The 27,301-nt window shown below is 39.1% G+C and overlaps 1 protein-coding gene across 5 annotated transcripts in view; it reads left to right on the top strand.

Moving 5' to 3' along the window:
- Positions 1-448: 448 nt before the first annotated feature.
- Positions 449-27,301, top strand: part of HHAT (hedgehog acyltransferase) — a 184,023-nt gene continuing 157,170 nt past the window's right edge. For 3 of the 5 annotated variants that reach the window (XR_010883686.1, XM_067293108.1, XM_067293109.1), the window contains exons 1-6: positions 449-559; positions 2,273-2,422; positions 7,524-7,591; positions 14,036-14,149; positions 19,316-19,510; positions 23,364-23,576. Coding sequence is in view for 4 of the 5 variants with exons in the window: in XM_067293108.1 (XP_067149209.1) it covers positions 2,329-2,422; positions 7,524-7,591; positions 14,036-14,149; positions 19,316-19,510; positions 23,364-23,576 (684 nt within the window). In the remaining variant the exon portion in view is untranslated. Of the gene's footprint in view, positions 560-2,272; positions 2,423-7,523; positions 7,592-7,859; positions 7,927-14,035; positions 14,150-19,315; positions 19,511-23,363; positions 23,577-27,301 lie in introns of those variants that run through there. The other 2 variants (XM_067293110.1, XM_013949857.2) reach the window with 2 other exon arrangements.

Below are 27,301 nucleotides of genomic sequence, written 5' to 3'. Positions count from 1 at the left end.
GAGCCAAATTCCTCTCTCACAACCCCTGGTTTTCCACACCACGTTGTGTATTGACCGTTCCCGCGTAATCCATAGTTTGCCTCTCCTTCCTAACTCCCCTCTTCCCCCTTTAATCGGCTATCAGAACCCCTTCAACTCAGCCCCACGCAGTTACTGCCTAGGGAAGGCGACGAGGCCTCGCCAAACTCACAGTCCTCATGCACAGTACGTTTGAGGGCTCCCACACCCCGCCCCCGCGGGCGGGGAGGCGCCGGGCCCGGCCTCCGGCGGGGCGGGGCGGGGCGGGGCGGGGCGGGCGCCGCGGCGGCGGCGGCGGAAGCGCAGCGTCTGCTCCGCTCCTGCGGGAGCGCTGCGGCACCGCCCGGCGGCGCCTCGCCCCGCCCATCTCCCCGCCCCCTCTGCCCGCCCCGCCCCTTACCTCTCCCCCCTCTGCCCGCCCCTCCCCCACGCCGCCCGCGCGCCGCCGCTGTCCGGTAACGGCCCCGCGCCCCCAACCGATGTGGCGGCGCCGCCCCTCGCCCCGGGGGAGCCGCGGCGGCGGCGGGGAGCCCCTCACGAGGTAAGGGGGTGCGGGCGGCCGCCAGCCCGGCGCGGCCGGGCCCCGCCGAGCCGCGCCTTTGTCGGCAGCGGCAAACGCCGCGTGTTCGGCCGCGGGGGCAGCGGCAAACGCCGCGTGTCCGGCCGCGGGGGTAGCGGCTGCCCCGGGGCCCTCCTGCAAACCCGTGATTTTGGTGGGGCGTTGAGTCCCGCCTCCCTCTGGCGTTCTGCCTGCGAAGTGCTCCTGGCGCTCCAGCACGGCCGCGGCGCGGTCAGTGGCACGCACCCGGCGGGGCTGAGGTCCCGCGGGCGCCCCTAAACGCCCCGCAGCGCCGCGGAGGAGCCCCGCTGCCGCCGCTCGGTCCGCGTGGCCGGGACCCCCCCGCCCCCCGCGGCCGGGCGCCGCCTGGGCAGAGGCTCCGGGGCCGCGCCGCAGCGGTGCTCGCGCGGGGGTCCTGCGACCGGGAGGATGAGCACCTGGGGAGGGAGACAGCCGCCCGCCGCTCCTTTACCCTCTGCAAATTACACTGGAGGAGGAGGAGGGCGGGAATCCCATACGCGTCTTAGTAAGAGAAAACTTCCACTGAAACTGGTCTATTTTGTGTAAATGGTATTTTAATAACCTCCAGCGTGCTGTTTCTTTTCTGCGAAAGATTCTTTTGACAGGATTCAATTCAGCAGTTGATTATATTCAAAACCTGCGTTTACAACATAATAGACCTCTTCTAGTACCACGTATACATTAGCTATATACTGAACCGAAATGACTTTAATAATTATATGAATGAAATCTGACTGAGGTTTCCTTAAGGAGACAATATCACTGTTACACTGTGCAATAAATGGTGTCCTAAGCTTTAATTTTGTATGCAGATGTTTAGAAGTGCTCTTGCTGTGTATAATTTTTGCAGCTTCTTGCTAAAAATATTTAATTGTAAGCATGTATTTTCATATAATGGTAACTCTGTAATTTCATATGTGTGAGTGAAGCCCTAATGCCTTATGCTAATTAGGCATAACAGAATTGTAAAGGATTCTTATGAGTGTGTTTATGTGTGTAGGGGACTGTGTGTGTATATATATGACAGATACATATGATGGGTATCTGTGCAGACACATGGCATTTTTAGACTTCGTCATTATATGTGTTAGTTATAACTCAGATACGGTTTTCAAACTACCTGTCTTTTTGTAAATGGAGTGTATGCTGTATGCTTTTATTCCAAAAAACAGCTGGCATAATTCTTTTATAAATAAATGTGGCTAATGCAGATTCATTTAATAAAGAAACATATGCAGCACCATTTTGACATCAAACTTAGTTGATGCATTCTTTTTTATGAAGCTAAAATGCAAATGTTTATTTCTTATACATTGAGAGATGGTGTTAATTTCTGTGTATGTTAAAATCCTACAGGTGGGATTGTTTTGCAGTTTTTCAGTTATCCTCAAGAAAAGTGTTAAATACAAACAGTTAGACGTGTTATCGCTTTGTGATCAAAATATTAGAAAAATGTTTATAAATTTTAGCCACTTCCCAATAGTAGTTACTCTGAGAAAGTACTGACATTCATGATATGCAGTACACAAATGAAGACTACGTGATTGCAAAGTGATTTTTTTAAAAAAAATTATTGCATTATCAATCTTCCTGTAGCTTTGTTTATTGTTTTAAAGATGTTCAGATGCCAAACAACATTGTATCATGTTTCTTTGTTTTCCTTCCTTTTTAAAGGGATTAACTACAAAGCTGAATACAGTGTGATCAGCGGTGGAAAAGCTCTAAGACTAATGATGCTACCAGCATGGGAAGTGTATCTCTATGTGTTTATTACAGTTGGCTCTCACTTTTATTCTTTCTATGAAGTGTACAAAGTTTCTAGAAGTAAGTCTGTAAAGCATATGCATTCACTTTTTTAGTGCTTCTAGCTTGTATGGCTCATGAGATTGCTTAACTTTACTTATCTGTTAGTTTCTTCTGCAGTCAAGCTCCCAGAGGGTTCCCAAAAGAGACTTTTGAGCTGGAACATCTATTCTTTTTCTTGCTGTAAATTAGGAATATAAAAGTAAACATTAGCAAGGAACCAGCTATGAGGAGGTTTTATGATGAGGCTTATTAAGAGTTTGTGTTTAAAATCATAGGAAAGTCCCTTTAATGGTATCATGACATTCACCTGTCAGAATAAATGATGGAAACCTTTGAAGTCCAAATTATATTATGAAAAGGAACAAATGTATGCTTTTCTCTTAATTTTGTAGAACATGTTTTTTTTCAGGAACAGTAAGGCCTTGATGAGGCAAACTTGAACTCAACCGTGCGTATTAAAGACCATGAGCGGCCTTGTAAAATTCAGTAGTTTCTCTGTGTGCCAGAAGTGAATATGCGGAGGCGTTGTAAGAACAGAGCTTCCATTAGAAGCCAGTGGAGATGAATGGGCCAAGTACATGGCTAGAATCCAGGAATTTCTGGCTTCTGGTGCACATCTGACACTTTGCTCATGTGGCTTTGACATGCAGGCAGGCCATAGGCCTGCGAGTGCCACAGCACGGCCATAACTCTGTGCACATAAGGGCTAATTAAGTTCTTTGAAGTCAGTGGAAGCTCTTGGGTGAGTGAGTGCTCTCTAGTGACAGCTATTCAGTCTAGCTCAAAGGTGACAGAATAAGAGGTAGTGTGGGTTATGTTTTTTTTTTTATATATATACACTTGTAAGTTGTCTTGGTTTTAAGGTTGCTTTTCAGCTGAACATCATTCTTCTGCTGGTGTTATATATCTATTTGCATATTTATACAGTGTATACATATGCACTGGAGCAGCAGAATGTTCTGTATCTGGGAAGCACTGCCTGGCTGACAGCTAACACCATAAAGTTTTTCCACAGTTAAGCCAGGCAGGAGGAATTGCTGTAACCTGTCTATTCTAGTACAGTAGGACATCATAGTTTATTGCTGAACAAACATCACAAATCTCATTCTGTATAAACAGAAATCTTGAATTCACTGATTTAATGTAGTGATATCTAATGAATTTATAGTTAGATTACAAGTGAGATAAATTCCACAGCAACAGGGTTTTCTCCTTCTAAATATGCTAGAAAATAAGTAAAATACTAGAACAGGCTATCAGGAATATTTCTGTTTCTGCTTTGGTTGCCTTTCCCATCCGTAGGTCTTTACTAAGCATTAGCCAGAAATCCTGTGTGTTTGTTAGAAAGTAAATGCCAAGGTTTTTTTCACCTTCTCACTAGGAACATCTTTGTGCCAGGCTAAGAAACATGGAAATACATACTTTTTTGTGCATAAGAAGTCCTGTTGTGTATAAGAAGTCCCACTGAAGTGCAGAGGAACTACTTGTGGTGCATAGTGTTGACTGTGTTTTTTGTGTCTTTGCAGGTCCAGGGCCTTTTTTCTGTAATCTCTCTTTCATTCAGGACTGTACTTGTCAGTTCAACAATGTGTACTCCTTACTTTAAGCACAAGATTATTTAGCTACTGAAGTAAGGAAAATAGAAGAAAAAAACCCTCTGAATTTGGTATTTTCCATGTTAATCTTGAAGCCTATCACCTGCAGCATTTTTAAAATCAGCAGCTGAGAAAAAGATATGCTTCATGATATGCTGCATTTTAATTAGATCTTATGTTATTGATATTTTGCTGCAGATAAGAAGGATCTCTTAATAAATACTGTGTAGTAATTTAAAGAAAGGTTCTATGGCTATCCTTTTTAATTATAGAATAAAATTGTAAAAAAAATGAATTTCTCAGCAGATGCTTAAGAATTTGTTTTCTGGAATTGCGTGCACCTGTTCTCATTTATTTACTCAGAGCAGGCTTGCATAATCATGTTTTCTTTCATAAGAGGGTTTTACTGCACATGAGTTCTTTTCTGCCTGTGGTGGTTGCTTTATGTATAAAATTGAAAGGGGTAAGGCAGATATTTAAAGGACATAGTGGTCTTTAAGTCATGTTTACATGTGCAAGCAGCTCTGCTGCATTTCTGTGCTGATGTCAAAACATCTGCTCCCTTTAGTATCACTGTTAACTGAGCTGCTACAAAAATTTAATAAACTTTGTGGAAACACAGTTTCAATTAACATATTAAATATTCAGTTTCACCTCTCTTTGCTGTTGCCTTTTCCAGGTTTAATATTCACGAGTTTCTTACCTGATTTGCTGTACTCCTGTAGTAAAATCCTTTAGTAACTGTTTTAACCAAGTAATTGAACCTTCCCCCCCCCCCCCCCCCAAGTAGCCCAGAACTTACCCTATGAAGTGAAGGGTCTGTTGAGTAGCTGAGGCTTCTTCTTGAACTGTTGGAAGTTATTACAAGAGTTCACATTTAAAATTCAAAATGTTTAATTCATGGGCAGATTATTTTGCCTTGCCAGTGCTAGAGAAGGAAGGGAATCACTTGCTGACCTAATAATAAGCAACAGGCTTGCTTCTAGGGAAATCAGTTTTGAGAATTGATCTGTATATGAGCGTTGGAAGGATTTTAACGCGTTTTCTATTTTCCCCCAAAGTGAGGTACTTAGTCCCGTGCAGTCCAGATTTATCATAGTTGTGCTAAAAGGTCCTTAAGGCTTGGTTGTCTGGGCAAGGCAACAGGAAATGTGTTGTTAACATACAGTGGGCTCTGGAATTAATGTATTCTGTTAACTTTCAGTGAATGCTCATTCAGTGAATTCATTCAGTGAATGAAATTAAGGATAGGCACATGCTTCCACAGAAATTAGTGAAGTACTACATAAATAGGTACTGGGAGGTGCATGCAAGTTTGCAGAACTTAGTCAATTTAGAAGGTAGAATGCTTTGTAGAAAACTGACTCTAAAGGCCTTTTTCTCTGAAAGGCTTTACCATACTTACATTCAAGTCTCATGTCTTGCTTTTCCACTAGAGGGAGATATCAAACCATCTTAAAACATAGAAATAATGTTGATTATATGCTCTACATATTTAAACAACCCAGCTATGATTTCTATTGTGTCTATTCTACTTACTATTTTGGATTATAATTCTTAGCATCAAAATCTGTTTTATGAAAAAGGATGACAGCTGGTGAAGATATGATTGTTTTTTCCACCTGTATTGGAAATGTCCTGTGTAGATAGCTTATAGCAATTTGGAGGTTAAAACTGAGATACACTTTTCTCATTACTGAGAATACGGCAAGTTTTCCTTTGTGTACTTCTACAGTACTAATTATTTTTACACAGTGTAGCCTTTCCATTTAATTATAATTCTAAATTTAGTTTTGTTTTATGGTTATATTGAGATCCCAACGCAGGATCGATATGCCATTACAGAAAAAGTGAGAAGAGACTGTTCCTAAGCTAAAAACTCACTGTTCAAGGCCTGAGGCTGTTCAAATTGGGAGCGTGGTTGGAATAGGAGCCAGAGTGCTCCCACTGGGAGCCCTTTGCAGAACTGAGTCTAATTAAACACAAGTGCAAGAACAGGGCAGAATAAGCGAGAGAGATAAGACAGACAAGGAGACCAGTAACCCTGTAAAAATGATGCAGCTACTCATGCTGCTAATATGCTTGGCTACTGAGGACAGAGGGGAAGATGTATGTTTTGACTGTAACTGCAGTTCTATAAGGGGTGGATCTCTCCATGGTTTTTCGGAGAGATTTTATTGAGGTGGAATGGAAACGATTTGTATTGAAGTGCTCTGAGGATAAGAGAGCTCTCCCCGCAGCGTCATTCTCTTCAGCTAATTCCATTGATTTAACAAGTAGAAGTTGACAGGAGTGGATCAAATTCTAACCTGGGCTCTATCTCTGACTTACGTTCCATCTCCTCTCTGTGAATAAATAATGGCTCTGTAAATCCCACTTGTACAACAGGATACCTCACAGATTTTGAGAAGTGATTAAAAACTGCAGTACTTTGAGCATATAAAATTCTGTGTGAATACTAAACAGGACAAGTTTTTCTTTATTTCTGTGGAACAGCTTGTTTCCAGTGCCATCACCACAGAAGGTTGCTCCAGGTCAGCTAGGTGTCCTCAAAAACATCAACAGTTTTTATGTACTTGGTCACTGTGGATTGACAAGATTTTTAGAGACTGGTAGAACAAAGATGGGTATTTTCTTAGATAAGAGAAGGAGAGTGCCTTTCTACAGATTTATCTTCTGTATCACAGTAAGAGGCAAAAAAAAGTTTTTTTAAGAGATTAATTTTTTAGTTAGAAGTTGAAGGTTTGCAGAAAAACTGGACCATATTTCATGTAAATTTTTAATCTTCCTTTTTTTTCAGCTGAGCATGTTTAAGTGCTTAGAGACAGCCTCTTGCCATCATGTAACTGAAAGGAAATTTGAAGTTTCTTTGACTATCATAGGTTTTTGGGGAAGTGTCTAGCTGGTTTTGAAGCATATTTCATGGATTACTTGTTCCCATTGCAGTAAATATCTGCCCTTTGTTCCAGTGCGTTTCTAATGCTATTTAGAGACCAATGGTTGTGTATAAAATAATGAATGTTTTCGTTATACTTCAATGGTGCATGTACAGCCAAATGTGCTTTACATTTGCCCCTGGTTAAGAATGCTTCCCTAGTCAGATATTCCAACTTGGCTGATAAATGGCAACATGCTAAGCTGCAGTAACTTATTTGTGCATGCTGAAGTTCATTAGCCTATGTAGGTCAAAAAGGGTTGGAAAATTGTGTCCAGTGGTCCAGGGTATTACGCATTCATTTTCCAAAAATTCAGGGTGAGTAGATGTCAAAGCCCAGGAGCTGCAGGGGTTGGTTAGAGAAGGGCATCTTGTTTATGTCCACTGGGTAAGAGTAAACTTTGTTGCTTTGTTGGCTTCATGCTTCTAAAATTCCTTCCATGTAGAAATTGCCTCTTCCCTGGTTCTGAGTGTCCGTATTTGTGAAACAGACATGGAGAATTTGTTGCTGTTTAGAAACAGTGCAATGGCACTGACTCGTGCTTTGCTTAGTATTCTGTCATTAATAAAGATGTTTTATTCTTTGCAGAGTATGAAGAAGAAATTGACAGAAATTTTGGACTGGAACAGGGCATTCTGTTTCGGGGCCTTAAAAAGGTATGATTAATGCATGTGGCCAACATTTTTAGTTTGCAGATTTAGTGTAAATGTCTGTGCTTGGCGTTCGTTAAAGTCCTCTTTCAGTAATCAAGTATATTAAATGAAGTTCTGCTGGGAGGCAGAGTTCATAGAACAAATTATTACATTGTGTATTGGGCTCTTTTCCTTTTCTGAGATGACTCCTTATAAGGGAACTTTATTTCAAGGTGTTTTAATGTTTTTCAGATTTTGTTGACACAGTTAGATACTTCTCTCCATCTGTATAGCCAGACTCCTGTAGTCTCCTGAATCCAAAGCTCCATGAAGATCAAGAAAAAAGCCTCTAAGCATAGGTACTGCATAGGTACTGTTTTTTCTAAATGTGCCAATACATAGAGGAGTGCTTCTGTATTAGAGGGACTCTGGTACTTAACTTTTTTTAAACATGTTTCAATCTGTGTTGGAGCAGGCAGGCTTAGGAGGGGTTTTTTGGGGGGGTGGGAGGGGGAATGATTAGTTTCTTGCTGCCCATGCTTTTCCTTCTCTTTGCCCTAGTCTAACCCAAACTACCTTTTAATAGCATGAGAATAAAGCTAGCAAAACATCTCCAAAAATGATTTTTGCCTGCTCAAGATACTGATTTAGCCTCAGAAGTTTATAATAAGATGACAGGGTTTTATATTCATAGTTAAGTTTGTTTGTTTCTAATGAGGAAAAAGAGTTGCCTGGTGTATCCAGACCTAGGAATTCTAATGGCAGGTTTTTCTCGTGTTTGCTGGTCTGGAGTGTTTCTCAGTAGTAAAATCACCTAATAATCTTCAGTGCTGTTTTTTGGCCTTTCAAGCACCCTTTACACTCCCAGCAGTCTTCTTTTCCATTTTTCAAGTCGTTTGGTTGTTTGGATAATGCTTAATGTCAGCAAACAATGAGTTTCATTCTTGATTGGTCTGTGGTCCAGCATGCAAGAGAACAGACTTTGCAGTGCAAATGTATAAGGAACCTGGTTTATCTAAAAAATGTCGATTCCTTTTGAAAAATTTCAACATGTAAATGATATAGGAGATTATTTTTAGAAAAATTAAAAATGAGTACCTATAGAGTTATTTTGGTATTTAGGTCCCCCTCACCATCACTATGGGACCCTTCATGTGTGTTTTGCTATTTTAAAGAAAATAATAACAATTCTGAAAATTAGAAGCTTATGAAATGCTAAAATTAGGCCTAATAATGCAAACAGCTGCATGCATCTGCAAATCTTCTAGCTTTTAGTGCAGCTCTGTACAGGAAATGGGGCTACCAACATATCCCTTCTGTCTGATTTATAATGACATTTGCATTAAACAGGAATTTCAAACTGACCTGACTTCATCAGATCAAACCTGGTTTTATTGAAACAGTAAATGAAGCTTCTCTTCAAGCATTTTCATCCAAATTTTAACTTTTCCAAGCCAGTTTAGATTTGCTTTCCATTTTCCTCAAAAGAAGTCCAGATAAATGCATATTTTTATACTCAAAGTACTCCGTAAAGGCTTTTAAAAAATTCTGTGTATAATTCAGCTGAAAATATGATTGTGCAGTGTGAATTACCTTACAGTAGGATTTGGCATATTGTCCTTGCTTTCATAGCATAAAGCAAGCAAGCTGCCTTTTAGCAAGGAAGGTAAGTGCTGTATTTTGGCACGGCATCCAATGGAGACCATTCAAGCATTGGCAATTGTGGCATTGTTGTCTCTGAAGAGAACATGTTGCAGATGTCTTTATCAAGGAAGGGAAATCTGAGAAGTCAGGAGGACAGTTAAAGCCAAGCAGTGGAAATCAGTGTTTTGTTTCTGTCTTACCTTTTCTCACCTGAGACACGGTGTATTACTTTCCATTTCTTCTGCCTATAGAAATTGTGACTGCTACTCTGTATCCCTTCATGTTACCCAGGTTTGGCTGGTGAATCAGTACAATAACATATGATCCACCCATACTTACACTGGACAGGGTTTCCTTGGCACTCATGCTACTTTATTTTCACTGGGCAACTGTTGAACGCCTGTAGCTTTTCTCTGAAATCTTGCCAGAAGCCACCATGAGGAGTGCGTGGCTCATGACCTTGCCTCCTGCTCAGAGTATGTTTCAGTTTTATTGTTGTTTTTTAATAGATTTCAACAAAAGGCAAATACTGAAGGTGCCCAGCACTTAACTGCACTCATAGTAATGTTATGATGAGCATAAAACACTTTCTAGTAATAGATTAATTCATCCAGTGAACTAGATGCCTGTTCCATCAAAAGTGGAATATATAAAACCCTGTCAAAGGCTGGATAACAGCTTGTGTACTTTGGAATGGACTCAGGGTGTGAACCATCTGCAGTCTCTGTCTTAGTTGACAGTAGGAGCATTTTCATACTGCTCTGCAACTGTGTCCCTGGCAGGCTCCTGCTAGTGTTATCTCTATATACTGATGGAGCAGGTGTATGCTCTTTTTATTTGTTTAGCTCACTTTACTGTTTCTTGTACTCATGTTCTGCTCTCACAGTGTCCTATTGCTCTTCTGCCTATAGCACTGAAACCACTGGGTAGCCTGTTTTTTCAATTGGGTAGGAATTTATTATACAGTTGTGCTTCTGGGAACAGGAACAGGAGTGCTTTTTGGGAGCAACTCAGAAAAATGCATGAGTTTCTCAATGCAGCGATGCCACAGGACTTCTACGCTGTGACTGCAGCAGTTCCTAATGCTCTGTTCTCTTTTTTTGTGTGTAGCAAATAGTAGAGTTGCTTGAAAGAATAAGCTAACAGTGAGAAACAACTGCGATGACCAGTAAGATGCTGGATCTGCAGGCCTTGCTCCAGCCCTTAGTGAATGTGAGTCAGCACAGCTGAAGTCAGGGAAGAGAGATAAAGTGGCATGAGCTGGCCTCTGATGAGTGAGCCAGTAGCCAATAACTGTCCGAAGAGACTGAAAAGCAGATGTGATCAGTTTTAACTCCACAGTGTTCTGTGCCTGTAGTTGCATTATGGAGTGGAAGGACATGCTGCCTACAGAAGGGAGACAGTTCTCTGCTGGCGTATGGAAGGGGCAGTCATTTTGTGTAGCTTTTTCTATTGGCACATGACTTGAATTTAGTGTCTTGGAGTCCGAATGTTTGTGAATGTGATCTGGTAGGAATTCAGTATTCAAGATTTGGCTTCTATCACATATATCCAGGTAAGAAAAGGGGAGGGAGGGATTTATTTTTATTGTCCCTTTTATCAGTAGGTATTTTCCTTTTCCCTCTATATATCAGGGTTAATGTAGGTATTTGCAGTGTTTTGGGACAGTGCTCACTAAGAACACTACTATTTTTCCTGTATTTTCAGCTGTGAATAAGAGTTTATGTAAACTGTGTTAGGCTAAGACTTTATGACAGCTTGATCTCTCAATATACAGGTAAAGTAAGCTGTAAAGAAATCCTATTGTGTGTCCTTTTTCTGATATTTGTTGAAAATGTTGAAGAGGTAAATGCTTGATTCCTCTGACTTTAGAGAAAATACAGGAAAATAAATTCCAAATATCTGTGGTTAGTACCCAGAAACTCATAGGTTTAAAGCTAATAAGTCTGAGATATTCTTTTCTTCATGAGCTCTTGTACCTGATACCATGACTTTTTCTCCTTCTCCTGGTTGGGATTCCTTACCAGCTGTCATGTGTGGCTCAGTACAACAGAGGAAAGGCAATTCTGCCCATAGTTGCTGATTGATGATTGCCATTTTCACATGGCTGCATTCATAAATTGTGATGTATAAATTAATTTTTCTTATAAGCGCTGAGAAACAGAATAAGGCAGTTGATAACTCAATTTGAACTTAACAGTGCATGGAAATATATATTTTTTTTTCTTAAAAGGCTAAGAGAAATGGGAAAAAGAATAATTCCTGCTTAAATTATATCATGAATTAAGAATAATTCAAAAATATTTTTGTTTTTCAAGGGAAAAAAGCCTAGGATTAAAAGGAAAATATATTCTATAGGGATAAGATACAATGTCAGTGCAAACAGAGATATGAATCTGTTGAATTTGAATAGTCAGGGAAAAGTAAAATCAGACTAATTTGCTGTGGTGAGTGCCACTACCAGCTAAAGACAGGAGAGGGATCAGAAGGATTAATCATATTAAAACTGTGTTAGTCTGCAAAAATAGTTGTACACAAAAGGGAAATCTGACTGTGGAGCCAAGTTGACAGTGGTGTGATGCTCATATAGCTTTGCAGTCATAGTTTCCATTACCTTAAATTATTTTTCTGTCCTCAGTTTCATGTGGATGAAACTATCTAAACAACAGAAGAGACAATACCAGTTCTGTTTCCCCCTCGCAAAAACTTACCTGTGTGCTTAACTTTCTATTCTGTCAGTTCAGTGAAACTGTGAAGTAAACCACACACTTAAGTGTTTTTGACTTTTTTGCCTAAGCTGTGCGTGAATAGACATTCGTGGCTTCTTGCAGTTCCACTATACGGAGGAGAGCTCCCTGGAGGTGCTAATTTCACCTGAGTCGTGACTGGCTACAGTGAAAGGAAAACTTGTTCTGAGTGCCAGGGACAGGCACTAGCCAGTGAATTACATGGTTCTGATCCCAGTCAAACTGTGGGAAGTAGATTTTTACTTTTTCCCTTCATGTAGCTAGATCTCAGCCCAGCCCAGCATGGACTGTTCTATCAATATTCTAACAGTGATGTAAAAAGGTGATAATATTTTGACTGCTAAGGCAGTGAGAAAATTCAAACAAGTGGAAGGATTTCTGGTAAGGTTACCTTCTGCTGGAAAGAGTTGAACTGTTTAAAATGATTATTTCTCTGAAGAGGAGCTTGCTCTGGATGTTCACTGGAAGTAGAATGGACAGCTGGAGGTTGTCTTTCTGCTAAACAAGCTTGTTCTGAAATTTGAGGAGCTTGCAGGTGGTGTCTCAGAATGGCTGTAAGAGAGCCGGATGGACAGAGACACTGAAGTGCACTTTCTAGGCATTTGGGGTCAAATCTTCATTTCAGTCCTATGCTAATGTATCAGTGGTCTTAAAGAATGACAGCATTGTTGCAATTGTATTCCAATTGTATTTTTTTCCTTGTGTGTGTGTGTTTGTTTTTAATTGTGTTGTGTTTGAGTATTTTGATTCTGGAGGTAGCTAGGTATTTCTCCTGATATAATATGTGCTTTGTGACAATTTGCAGTGTCTGTGATAACATTTACTCTGATATGTTGCTGTCTTTCATATGATTGCTGTAGCAGTCTGTTGCCTAGTTTAACAGTTTGTTTTCAGAAAACCTTTTCTTCCTAATATGTGGAACAATTTGCGTGTAATTTCCTGGCCTGGGTAGAGAGGAATTTTCTTTTTTTCTTCTTTTCCTTCACATTATTCTTGAATGAACTTTTAAACATGTAGTTGTTACCCTGAGCAGATAGTAGAACACAGGTTTTGTAGAAAAGGCATGTTCCAAGTGCAAACTTTGTTTCTTTTTCAAAAACAAGTTATTTTGTTGTGGCCAATCTGAGACTTCAGGCTAGGAGCCAAGGTAATATACGTAGTTTTGGAAGTCTTCAGTAATGTATATAAATTTTCATTAGTCCATTTTTGTAAAGTTAAAAATTACATAACTGCTGAAAGAGTGCCAGGATAATTGACCTGAATTAAGGTAACACTGTTATGTGGATCTTGAAGTAACAGAGGTGTATAACTGGGTAATCCCAGGAGTAGTTCAGGTGCAGTTGCAATTCCTTCTGTTTCCCCTTTTCCTCGACGTGAAGCACTCCACCTGGAAACGGCTTTTTTCCTCCATCCAGCCCTGTTTGACTAGTGAGCTTGTCGAGGGTGAAACAAAGATTGAAGTGCATGTGCTTGCATAAAGGACTGTCCCTGTTTCAAACGCACTTTGTACGCTTCGTTCCCGTGCTGTTCAGCTGTTACAAACACGAATCCTAGTGAACATGATACAGAATACATACTGTTCCTAGAGGCCTCCTAAAGAAATGTTATGACTGAACAAAAACAAGTATATGTTTGATGAATGGGAAGCACTTAGAAGTGGGAATCTTATTCCATCTCTGTGTGTTCACTAGTTTGTTTCCCCCATTCTGGGTGAATGTGTGTGCGTGTGCGCGTGTGTCTACCTGTGTGCCTTATGGTTTGAAAATTCTTGCAATATTGATGGGAAAAATTAAAAGATTTCTGTCAAGTCATGTTTGGCTCCGGCTTTAGGTTTATGAAACATGACACCATCTAAAGATATTTCTATGAGTTTAAATAATTTGAAGTCAAAATGGAGTTCTCGAAGCTCATCACTGTGAATAATCAGACTTGACTGCTTAAGCAATAAATTCCTTACATATTGTGTTCTGTGGTATTGGATAAAGGATCTAGTATTTTATTAAGACATTTCATTGTCTTTTGAGAATATCTTTTTATGGTTAGACACTCATATTTACCAGTTCACTTGATGCCCTAGGATCCCCTGGATTTTGAGTGGAGTTACTGGATAGAATGGGGAAGGGAACATATACTGTGGCCTCTGGTTGGTCATCTACTGGTATCACAAATGTCCCGACTCTTTATGGAGAAGGTATGTATACATTTATTTTGCAGCAGTGAGTTTTCATTTGTTTTAATTAGCTGTGGGAATTGAAAACCAAGCATTTAGACTACAAACCGATGAAAATTGAGTTCTGTGGAATGCATTACTTAAATTGATTTGTAATGATGTACAAAGTGAGGAGATTGGTTGCATTAGGTTTACAGTTGGACGCTTTATACTTTAAAAATTATGTTTTGCTGTGAAATACTAAAAATATTTGACTCATATACATTAAAAGGATGTAGTTATTCTCTTTCAAGATTTTGAAATGATGATTATTCAGTTTTTGGTGTGATGATTATTTGAAATATAACATGATTATGCAGTTCATGACAAAGTAGTGTTTCTTTGCCTGGAAAACCTAAAGAACAGTTTCCTTTAAGTTGTGTAGCTTTTTCCTCTGTATGTACTATCAATACACAACGAGTAATGAAAGTAGTTTGGTTTTGCAGGCACTGGTTAAGTATAGAGAGACATGTACTATAATACTGGAATTTTCAAGCTAATGGAAGTGCCCTGTTTTTAACTAACTCTGCTGAGAGGACTTTTCATTTCCATTGACCTGTGGTATCTGAATACCTCACAAAAGTTTACCATTTTCACATATTTTGCAAGATATAGCTAGAAATTAGCATTATCCCAATTTCAAAGAGTTCAGTAAAATTAAGGTTCAAAATATCTGCTCATTTTAGATATCCGGATGCCTAAGGAGCAGTTTTTCAGATTTCTTTGACAGCGCTTAGCACCTTATCTGTCCAAATACAGCTCCCACTGTCTGACACTGGAAATGGGGTAGTCAACAATTCTGCAAATAAGTCTCAAGCCAGGCTCCCAGAAAGTGAGGAATATTCATTTAATGACCATCTGTGAAAAGTCTGATTTAAAAGACCAGCCCGCTGTTGGAGGGGAATTCTGTGGCTTGGGGAGGAAAAGAAATCATTTTCTGCAGGGCTGTATTTAACTGCATAAAAGTGAGATCAACCAATGAGTTCTGGCTTTGGTCACTGTGCAGCTTTGGCTATTGCAAGAAATGATGAATGAGCTTGTCAAAGGGCACCTTCTTTACCCTGCCACTGTGATTCTTCTACAGAACAGGGCCAGCTCATTGAACGGATAGGGTGGGGGTCCTGTGGAAGCACTGTATGTCATCGTGTAGTTAAAGGAGGTGAATAAACATTGCAGGTGTTGAAGGAGGTGAATAAACATGGCACATATTAAAATGCCTCAAATAAAGCTAACTTTTGAGACTTGAACCTTTACAGTGTTTATACTCTTGTATGTATAATGTCAAAAATATTTTAGCAAATGGCTAAAGACACGTTCCATCCTGTGGCATCATATTGGCATCCATGTGGGTTGATCATAGAGTTGGAACTGTTAGATTTGGTGCACAGATTTGTCACATAAGTAACAGTAGGTTTTCATCCTCTGGGTGGACTAGCAGTGAAAGTTGTGATACTCTGCAACTGAGATTCCCACGCATTTGCTGACAGCAAGGGAACAGCATGAGGCAGATGCTTTGGGTTATACTCCAGTTCTGGGAAGTTGTATTCTCTAGGCTACATAGACTCTTCTCATTTGTCTCAACTGTGGATACTACCACTCCTTTTTCTTCCTGCTGCCCTGCCTCCTTTCCAACTTTGCTTTTCATCCAATTTCTAGTCTCCATTACAGACTAGTTGGTCAGGGTTCTTACTGCAGCCTGTTTGTCCCAGAGCTCCCTACCTGCCACATCTGCTCACTTCAGCTCTGCACCCCTTCTTCGGCTCCTTGTCCCAGTCTATTTCCCTTACTCCCTCTTGGTTTCCCTTCTTCTCTTTGCATTTGAAGCGAGGACTGCATTTGAAGCCAGTTCTATGTTTTAAACCCACTCCTAAGTTTTTAGTGTGCTACCTTACTTAAAAGCATACTAAACACTTATTCTTTGGTGGGGGTGTAGGTGGTCTGATATCAGTTTCTATATTTTCAGTTGAGAATTTAATAAAAATACTGAAGTCCCTAAATAGACTGGCTCAGTTGAAATGGAGATGTGACTGCCAGGAGTTACGGTTCATAGGATGTATACTGGAAGTCCCTGAGGACATCTTTCCATAATAATATCCATAATATCATTATTATTATTATTATTATTACTATTGCTAGCTCGGTCTCAGAATTTAAATGATTTTTATGCATGGAGAACAGAATTAAAAGTACTGGTTCTTGTAGATAAAAAGAAGAAATGTCATCATAAATCAATGAGATCAGTTTTGAAAAGGACGGGTAAAATGCAAGGTATATAATAGTAATCATTATCAGGACAAAACAGGCCTGACAAGTTTTGTTGTGGCAGAATGGGCTATGGCTTGTCTCTGACACTGGACCATATAGCATATTTCAGAGGAGGTTGAAAAGTCTTCAACATATTTAGTTGCTAATAATGTTCCAGAACAAATATCCTCTTGTGTCTTGCTGGAAATCCATTTTGTCCAGAAGCATTTGAAATTATGGTCTTGGCAATTTTACTTTATGTAGTGCAATTGTATATAATCGTTTTTCTCATACACATAGCTTTCTGTAGAGCCTGTGTTGAGACTTTCTGTTGGCTCTTGGAAGTACCACCCAGAATTTAGGGCATACTTTATCTAGATCCCAAGAGTCCTGGGGCTGGAACAGTAGCTGTTCCTAACAAAGGGAATAATCACATAAGGCTGTGCAGCGTGTAGTGCTTTGTAGTTCTTTATGAGAAGATTATGTGCCAAATAAATCCCTGAGATTCTGTGACTGTAGCACGGAGGTGCTAGTGTTTGGCTCTTGGTAGCTCACAAGCAGTTTAGGGTAGTCTTTCAGGCCTCTTCTGATGGAGGGGCTGTTTAAGTGCAAGAGCTGCTTAGTTTAAGCATCCTCAATGCCTGGCTCTGTGTGAAAGTGAGACGGGGTGGGGGGTGATGTCTGTATCTTCAGACCCCAAGGCTGTGCTAGAATCCAGCTACATGCCCAACTCAGCCTTCCAGTAGAACGGGTCACTGGGGCACTGTTTTCATCTCCACCTATCAACCAGTCTTGAAATTCTGCTTCCTTTGGTTGCCTTAACTATTCAGCATGTTATTTGTGGCTGTCTCTCATGGGAGTATTGTGGTGTGTAGCTTGTAGAGTCAAGAGAGTTGTTTTAATAGTGCTATTTATACAGAATAGGAAAGAAGTCATACCTTGACTGCTATAAAGAATACTTTGATTAGTAATGCATAGATGCCTCCATACAACTTAATTTTAGATGTTGAACTTTAGCACCCCACTTGGATGCCCCCTAGGAGCACGCCTGCTAGTTACCTAGGATGTCTGAAACTTAGTAAGTTTTAGCTATATATTGTCAAGTGAGAGAGGCTTCTGCAATGAATTCTTCAGAACTACCTTTTGTAGAAAGCCTTGAAGAATTATAATTTAGGCACAAATGCTGCCTCAGAATCCCATTTTATCACTTTTAATTCTTAAGCCCGTGCTTAGCTATGAGTAATTCACTGGATTTCCGTAACGCATGTTTGCCTAGCTTTTACATCCTTACACAGAGAAGGAGACTAACATTCTTGAAATTCTCTGGAATAGAATGTGACAAAAATATGAAATCCTTGGGTTTCATTACAGTGATCAGAGTATTAATAAGCAGGATAATTGTATTTGGGTTTAATGTTCACAGAATAATCAATTTGGATGAATTATATGAGCATCAGTCTCACAAATTTTATGAATGGATCTCTGCTCTTACTGTACTGAAATGATTTTCAGTGTGATTCTCTGCTTTTGTCTTTTGAATATAGAATTATAGTGTGCAATGAGGTAAGTGTATGCACCTTGTCTGGTTATGACTTCAAGTAATCCTGAATTATGTAAAAAGCATAGTTGGAATTGCACAGTTGGAATTGCATTGGTTGTTTCTTCTTAGCATCATGTTGGATTTATTTTCAACGTTTCAAAAATAGGAGAGTGTGAGAGACATCCGCAATCAATGAGCTGTAGATAAATATAGAACACTGCAAGGATAATGCTCTTAGCCTGGATGTTTACTGTGTGTGCTTTTGTCCCTACCTTGGAGATCCTGGAATTCTTTTGGAGATCACAGGAAGCAAGTATAAATCCTGTGGCATGTTGTAAGATTTTAAAAATACATATATTTGTTTTATTTATGATCTATGAGACCTGTACAACACTTCTATCTGGCAACGGTAGTATTTTCATAGCTGTAATGGTTTAAGAACATGAATGAACTTAACAAGATCTGTGGTGAGAGTACCTGGCTGAATGATAATCAAGATGAAAGGCAGTTAATTCATTATATTCAAGACTGTCTGTCTTATTCTTTATTTGGCTTTGAAATTCCTTGTTTAGTATAGTATATTGTATAGTTTATCATGTCTGTTCCTTATTCCATGAGGTAACACAACGCTTTTGTTTGAAGGAGGGAGGGGGGAGACCAGATTTAATGAGAAAAGGGAAAGCTCCAAGCAATGCCTTTTCTTACTGGGTTTTATTGTATAGTAAGAAGGAAACATTGAAACTGCTGTTCTGGTGTTTGGTTTGATCCAAATTGGGTTTCAAGTTTTGTTGGACTAGTTTCTGTTAGAACGCCTCTCCCTTCAGTGCTGTCCTCTTGTTGATATGAAAAAAGCAGCCCTACTCTGGTCTTGAAGGAGCTGTCTTCCACTCTCTTCCTGCTAAGGCACATACTAATGCATAGGAAAGGCCATCAGGGTTGGATGTCGTGCCCTGCAAGAGAGAGAGAGAGGCAAATTGATCAGGAGTGCTGGAAAAGGCACCTTATTCAAGTTAAACAGTGCTTAACAACTGATAATATCTGAGCCAAACTGTGGTGTCTGCTGAAAGGCTATCTCAAAACTTTGCAAAAATAAACTTTCCTAGTTCAGAGAATGAAAGGAGGAATTGGAATCCTAACCCAAGAGCTTCAGGGAGTCTATATATTTCACACCTAATCCCTTCTGTTATCTCTTTATGGATAGAGTTATATTTCTTTGTGTAATTCCATAGCTGTTTTTAAACTTGTTAATTGTGGGTTTTTTATTCCTGTCAAGCATATGCAGAAGAGTCTGGATATTAAGTGTGTTTTTTAATGTTTGAAATAATTGAAGTAAAAGTTGATAATTCTTTCTTCTTTTATTGCAGTATAAACCTTGGTGTCTGATGGTATATGGAATGGTGGCCTGCTGGTTTTTGTTAGGAATCAAGGGCTTGGCAGTGATTTTGCTACATGCTATTACTTCGTTTGCTGTGGCTCAGTTTAAGATACCAATCCTGACATGGATGTGCTCTCTTATCCTGTTATCCACCTTACGCATACCAGCTATAGAAGAAGCAAAGGTAAGTTCAGTAGTCTGAATTAAGTGCAGAAGCACTTTTTTATGGCATTATTTGTCATTACCATAGCTATCTTTTTGCAAAATTACTATCGCTTCGATTAAGCAGAGGTTGGCTCAGAAAAACTTTGAAGGTTTAGCTGCAGTGAGCCTTGGTAGAGATTCTAAAATTAGAAATGTAGATATGTTAATAAGCTTGGTGAGCCCTCCCTCTAGTGGTCTCTGTCCTGTGGATTCAAATGTTTCTCAAGATGTTAAGACCTGAAAGATATCCTGCTAAAATGGTATGGCACCAGATTCGTAACAATTATTATTTCTCTGCAGAGGCACATGGTTGAGGTAACTGAGAAGACAGAGGACATCCTTTTTAGTTACTTTTGTAGTCTTTTAGTTAACAGATGACATGATTAAGTTGTATTAAATTTATAGTACATGCTAGCCTGCTGTGTCGTCTTCTCTTAAAGTCTTGACTACGTTTAATTAAAACTACTGTCTGTAGCTCTGCTTGCATTTGTTATTGCCTGTGTTCTCTTCCTTTTGCCTTGTTCTGTTTTGATACTGTTTATCCTGCAGGGTTCTAAGACAGTGAATGAGTTGATGAGTGAAACTGGCAATCTGTTGTCTGAGACACATCTACAGCGTTTTGGTGGGAGGGGGCAGTCACTTCTTCAGCATTAAAACCTGTGGGGGGGGTTTTGTCCCAGAAACTTAAGGGGAAGGTAGGGGAAAGCGGAGGTTGCAAGGAACTACTGTAGGGAAGATACAGCCTTGTAGAGTCATTTCTTGTCAGAAGGCTCTGTAACAGAACTCTTTTTCTGTACATAAGAAATGGCTGAATTCATATTCTTAATTACCTCCAATGAACAGAATGGTTCTCTGGAGGATAATGTAGTGGTCTTTCATTGTGTAAGAAACAGTTCAGTGGCAAAACTCAGCATGCTGGTGGATCTCCTGTTATCTGCTTTATCTCCTGTTCCTTTAATTGATCTCCATTCTGTCTACCATTTTTGAGTTCCTTTGCTGTTTTCCTTTGCCTCCCATTTTGTCCTACAGTGATATTTTTTTCTATAGCTTTTCTTCCCTCCATGCCACCCTTTTCCGCTGCTTCATTTTGTGTTTGTCCTGACTGTAGAGCCATGTACAGCGCCTCTTGGATGAGTGGGTATCTTCACATTGTCTTTAATGTGTGCAGGAAAAGATCCGCTGACTCTAATGTGAATTGTTCATTCTGCTGTTTACGTACCAGAATACCACTCGTCTGCTACTAATAGCTTCTTTTCCTTGTTCAGTGAAGGGAAGCTAAAATAGCTTTATTATGTGTATTCTGCTGTTTGGGAAGCACAGTAGAGGAACTGATATCTAACGGGAAGCAAACTGCAAATATAAAGCTAATAAACCACTGGAAGACTTAGGAAAACTGTAAAGCAACAAAATAGTATGTGATTTACAATATAAGTGCAAATCATTGGAGCTAAACCTCTGTCCTTGGTAGAAGTCTTCAGTAAAATTTCACTATAGTGCATAATGTGAAATTCACCTCAAGAGACTATCAGAGAGATCTGATACTACATTATAAGTGTCTAGTCACTGTGATAATGTAATGGTTATAATTTTCTTGATTTATGTTGTGCAAGTATGTGATTAGCCATAGAATTATAACCTGTGACATGAAAAAACAGTCTAAACTGTACAGGAATATAAACCTTGCACTATTTACTTGGATTAAGAGAAGTTCTCAAAAAAGTGAATAAAGATATTATAATGATGGTCCTGAATACAGTTTCAAAGCTCGAACATAAGTTAGCATGCTGCTGTGAGACTGGCAAAGGAAAACGAAAACAAAACTTGAGTCTTGCTCTCGTTCTCATAAGTCTGGTTTACTGAAAATGGGTGAATGTGTGAAATATCTGAACAGAATTTTTAGTTTTTCTAAAAATATTCTAAGATTTCTAAAAAAAATAGCTGTGGTGCCTTGATCTTCAGAAATGTCTGTTTTGGATCTAAATTCTTCAGTAGATCTTTGATTTCCAGGTGTTTGACATTTCTGTGGTGAGTATATGATGATATTGGTACAGGTCAAAAACCATTTCTGCTGTCCTGTCTTCCAAATGCTGATAGCTGTTACTGAAATTCTTCCAAATATTTACCAAGCATTTTCACCTGATTTTTGTTGTGGTTGCTCAGATCCATGCTCTTATCATAGAATATGAATTCTTGTTAGTGTTACTGTTGTCCAACTCCTTCTGTATGATGGAATTTGCTCCATTTTGATATTTAATTTTCTATTCTAGAGTTGCTATCTGAAGTCCCCCTAGAACTTCCTTTGTGTTCAAAATTTATTTAAATGTATTGGCTTTCTTTTGGCACTGAGGCACCCACGCCTGATCCTTTCTTCTGTTCTGCCCATTTAGAACAGGGCTGTAATATACCATCCACCTGGTTAATCATCTGAGAAACCCATAGATTTGTGATTTTTTTTTTTCTTCCCTTTGATCTGCCTATTATGTTTTGAATATGAAAACCCAGCTACCTCCCCCCCTTCTCTGTTTGGATTTGGCTTTTCAGATCAGTTTCTAATGCTTCTTGCAATGTGATTCAATCTCACGACATTTGATTGTAATTCATGAGGAGCAGTGGACATTACTCTCAATCATGCTGATCAGTGCGTTGAGATGAAATTGTGTGCCTGAGTGTCTAAGTATTATTCAATGGAGATAGGGTGTGATAAACAAACAGTTTACTAATGCTCTAGTAAATGTATTTCTACTTCATTAGAGGTGTAATCATACCAATTTAAAGTGCTCAATTTTTGGGTTTATATCCAGAAGTTGCTTAGTCAAGCCTGACAGTATCTTATTTGTGAGTGCAGGTTTCTGCATGGAAATGAAGACTGTTTCTCTAACATTTTGATTTATACCAAACAAGAGTTGCCTACTCAGAGCTGATTTGTGTAAACTCATTTTTGCTGTTCTTATTCTAATTCTCTTTTTGGGGCAATATAGATTTTGGAGAAAATATTACTCAGTTGTAAGGAAATATCTTTGTTGCATTTATTTGGACTAAGAAGAAATTGGGAATGTGCTATATGGCTTATATGGCTTGTCATCCTGTGTGTGGGTGGGGTTTTTTTTGTTTTTTTTTTTGTTTTTTTTTGGCAGGAGGAAGAGCTAGGGGGCCTTTTCATGTTGTATAGACAGGTTTCTGTCTTGCTGAGAAATGGAAAGGGCCTCTCAAGTCCACTGCAATACAAATTTAATCAGCCAAACTGAGTTTGCTGATATTTCCCCCCCCCCCTTTTTTTTTTCGGTGAGGATATGTTCTTGGTGAAAGCATGTGTGACAGAATATCACACACGGCAAACAATCAGTCAAATCTTTCCAACTTTGGGCTTTCTGACTAGTGGCCGATTCTTTTCAGATTTGAATTGGGTTTACTCCTGGTAGCTCCTTGGCTGTCATCAGCTCTGCCAGCCATTTTGGACATTGCATTACTGGACAAAAACTGAGGAAAATACTGGTATTGCTCCAAGCAGAGCTTTCCTGATATCATAGTCATTCTGGATACAACTGAAAATGTGTGGAAACAGGACGCATTTTTGAAATTATGTTGTTATTTTTTTATGCCTGTTACAGCAGTTCTGGAGGCCCTTTCTCTGTCAACAGCCAATGCTTATTCTGCATACATTAAATTATGATATTCGTTCAAGAGACATTCATTCATTCAAATCTTCTTTAGCATTAGTTGCCTTCTGCTGCTGCTGGTGACTGTTAAAGTTAGGATCTTGATTGATACCACAGTCTTACCATATTTAAAACGCAGCATTGCACATCATGATCTGTTTTTGTTTTGTCTTACAGAGAAAATGGTATGACACTGAAAATGAGTACTATCTGCTTCTGTTCACCATGTCTGTTCGTTGCCTCTTCTACACTAGTTTCAGCCTAGAATATTGTTGGCATGGATCTACCCAGAAATCATCCCATTCATTCCTGTGGATGCTGGCATATGTGTTTTATTACCCTATGTTCCACAACGGACCTCTTATGAACTTCGATGAGTTTAGTAAGCAGGTAATGGTATTTTTAAGATCATGAAGATACTTATTTTCAGTGCATCTGTGCTTGACTAAAATTTGACTAAGAACTGTTAGAGAAAACGGTGTTATCTTTTCAGCTGCCAAATCTATACATGGAACCTATAGTGCATTAGAAGTGAATCGAAGGATAGATTTTTCTTTTTTTAAACATAATTTGAGAAATCTTGACATTAATCAGAAGAAAATTTTAGATAGACAGGACAAAATTTTGTCATCTAGTTTTCCTTGTATATATTCATCTTCTCTTTCTTGGCACATCCTGAGTATGTTGCATGAAAAAGGGAAGGCTGTACTTGGAAGCCAGTTTTATGTATCCATGTTTATATATCAGCTGTAGAGTTATATTGAATTCATATAAGGCTGATAATTAACTTTGAGTATATATTTGGTTGATTAAAGAGAAATGTCAAAATAGGCCTTTATGTCTAGTGTTTGAGTGGAGAAGGGTTGATTAGACTCTAAGGTTAGAGAGAGAGAGAGTAAAAAGAGACAAAGTTACTGAAGGCTATCAGATTAACCTTTTCTATTAGACCCTAATTTCTATTACCTTCTGAAGTAAATATCTATTTTTCAGTCAACTAGGTACTCTGAAAAAACATAAAGAAAAGGAGTTTTCAGGCATTTGGTGACTTCAGTAGAAGTATCTATAACTGATTCTGTATAACTTTTCTTTTTTCCTAGTTATTTAGAGGTTTTCTATTTCTAGGTAGTCTCTAGAAAATAAGAATTTTTTTGGTTGCCTAAAACTGTATCTTCCACCTAATTTTGATAATATCAAATGATGTTATAGAAACATCAAGACAGGTTAGTTCTGAGCACATCAATGGTAATTTGACAATACTTCAAGACACCCCACATTAGAAACTAAAATTCTTCTACTTCTCAGTTTATTTTTATCTGACATAGATCCATCCATTCAACAAGGAGTCAATAAACCATGTCACTACATTCCTAGATTATTAAAAATTTTTGTATATAGCTACTGGACTAGATTTTTATTTTACTTTCCTCCATAAGGAGGTGAGGCTACCAGTATTTCAGGAGTGTTAATTAACTGAGCAGCAAATGAGTTTGCTGTTTGGACTCTGTTCAGACCTTCACACCAAAAAAAGGTGGGGAGAGCCAGCTAGAAAAATAAATGTGAATAAAGTACAGTCCCCTGTACAACAGTCCCCTGAAAATCTCTACTATTAATTCTGAAACAGATCACAGGAAGTCACAGAAAGTTCCTTTTAGTACTGGGAGCTCATGAAGGCCTTAGATTTGGAGACTGACATGGGGCCACAATTTCCATCATGTTGGTTTGAAAGCAGCTGATTAATTACTTGGGTCACTTCTTCAGACTTCTGAAAGCCGAGCAGCTCTTTAAATGTGAAAGGCCTGTCTCTCTTACTGAATGTTTTTTTCTCTTGCCTCACAGGCTCCTTTTTCATGTCTGGAAGACTGTGAAAAAAACATATATTTTCATGCTTTATTGCTTTCCTTATTTTTTTGTACAGTTTGGTAAGAAATGAAATAATTGTCAGTGAGGTTTATGGCTAACATCAGTGGGATAAAGGTTTATTCACATAAGTGGACAGTTCAAACCATGACATTGCTGTTTCTGTTTATATTTGGGTGTCTGTGAATTGCTTCTGTTTGTATTTGGAAGCTTTCTGTTGAAACCATAACAGATAGAGATTAGCTTTTATGAAGATAAAATGAAATGAAAACTGAGATTCTGGTTGAGACATGAGTGGCAAGGCTAAGAGTCATTTGTATTCAATGACTTTGGAAAACACAAGGTTGAATTTTTTTTATCCTGGACTGGATGTTGCAGGAATAAAAGACGACCACAGGATTTTTATCTCTAAACTGTGACTTCAGATAGGCTGATAGGAAGCCTAAATAAATAGTTGGTGTCATGGTTTTGTAACTGGTGGTTTCCTATCATCTATGTTGGTAATTTTGGTCAGATTCCTGACTTGATCAAAGAACTTATTCCACGGAATTCTTTCCCATAACTGACATAAGTTGGCATTCTTGCATTTTTGGTGTGTGTGTGTGTTGTGGAAACTCTTTTAGTCAGGGTCACCTTTTGCTTTCAGCTGCAGAGTTATCAGCTATGCTGACAGAGTCCAGAGCAATTCAGTCCTCTGATGGGCAGTGAGATCGGCTGCTATGGCTTGAGTTACCTGAGGAATGTCAGGAGCTTTCAGCAATGGGGCTGTGCTTTTGTGAGAGCTACTGAAATGGTGTCCTTGTAGCTAAGTCAGCCTGGAGGGATCAGCTCTGCTTCCCTTTTGCTGCAGTGGAGAACATCTGATTCATTTACTGAAAGAATGCAAGCTTTTGTGAATCCTACAATTGAAATAGGAGAGACAAGGTACGTCCGTAAATAGACACTAAAATTCTGAAGCTGACTAATGCATTTGCATGCTCATTTTCCATTAGATTTAATAGTAGGCAGGTGTCCAAATCCTCTGTGTAGCTTTGAATATCTCAGCATGAGTTCTTAAATGAGCCTGGAGACTGGAGGCTGTAGAATAGGAACCAGAGGTGCTGAGATGCTTATTGAGCTGTGACTGACAGAAGTGTTATGAATTAAAGGGGCAGAGTCAAGTGCTCTTTCATCACTTTGAAGAAAGTTGGTTTCTTAAAGTGCTTACTGCCAATGGGATGTCATTAAGGGATATGAGTCAAATAAGCAAAAGCATCTGGAAGACTGACAGAAACATGTAATAAGCAATCTTCCAGGCTTCACTGAGAACAAGCCAATCATCTGTGCATCTTTAAAGCCCTTTTCAAGAAAAGAACATAACTGGAGGAAATGGGGATAAAAAACTTAAAATGAATAAGATGATTCTTTTTTTAGATTGACTTGCATGGAAACTGAGGAAACTATTTATTACTATTTATTATTTTATAGCTTCTAAAATGTGCTAAATTCCACCTATATTCCTGTACTTCTCGTGGAGGAAGATGAGTTTCTCAAACAATGTTTCAGAAGACCTATGCAAGACCCAGAGTAGAGAGTGGACTAGAGATAGTTGGTAGGAAAAATTGTGCATAGGATCTTGAAATGAAACTTTGATTATCTGAATATGGCCCATCTCCCCATATAAAGACAGTCTGTATTCTTGGTGTGAGACAATGTGCGGAGAAGACAAACATAAAAAAGGATGGGATGCCTATATCTGTAATGTTCTCATTTAAATATGCATAGATCTGTTCAGTTAAAGTCATAAAGAAAATATATTGAATAATGCTATTGACTTGTTTCTTGGTGATGTTTGCTTGAAGTGCATTTTCAGAGTTATTACATAAGAAGAAGATACTACCTTGACAGCTGAGGTTAGAGATGGGTTTCTAAGTTAGCAGTTTTCAGCAGTATGCTCAAAGTGTACAATATGAAAAGTATATTTATTGCCCTTTGCACAAGTATATTTATTGCCCTTTGCACAAAAGGAGAATGAGAACTGCAGAACCACTTAATTGAAGCTGGGACTGAGAAGAGTGTTGCTTTTCAGCACACTGGAAAGCAGAGTTACTGAAAATAGAAACCAAAAAACTGTTGTATGAACCAAAGAGCTTAATAATAATACTAGTAGTATGCATTCTTTGCTATGCAAAAATGAGAAGCTGTGACATTTCATTAACAGCCTTTTAAAATTTCTGGGTAGAAGTGGTGCACAGAAGTTCTAGTCATAGTTTTGAAGC

This window comes from Apteryx mantelli, chromosome 3 (genome assembly GCF_036417845.1).
Source record: "Apteryx mantelli isolate bAptMan1 chromosome 3, bAptMan1.hap1, whole genome shotgun sequence".
Lineage (NCBI taxonomy): Eukaryota > Metazoa > Chordata > Aves > Apterygiformes > Apterygidae > Apteryx > Apteryx mantelli.
This window is presented reverse-complemented; position numbering and strand designations above follow the sequence as displayed.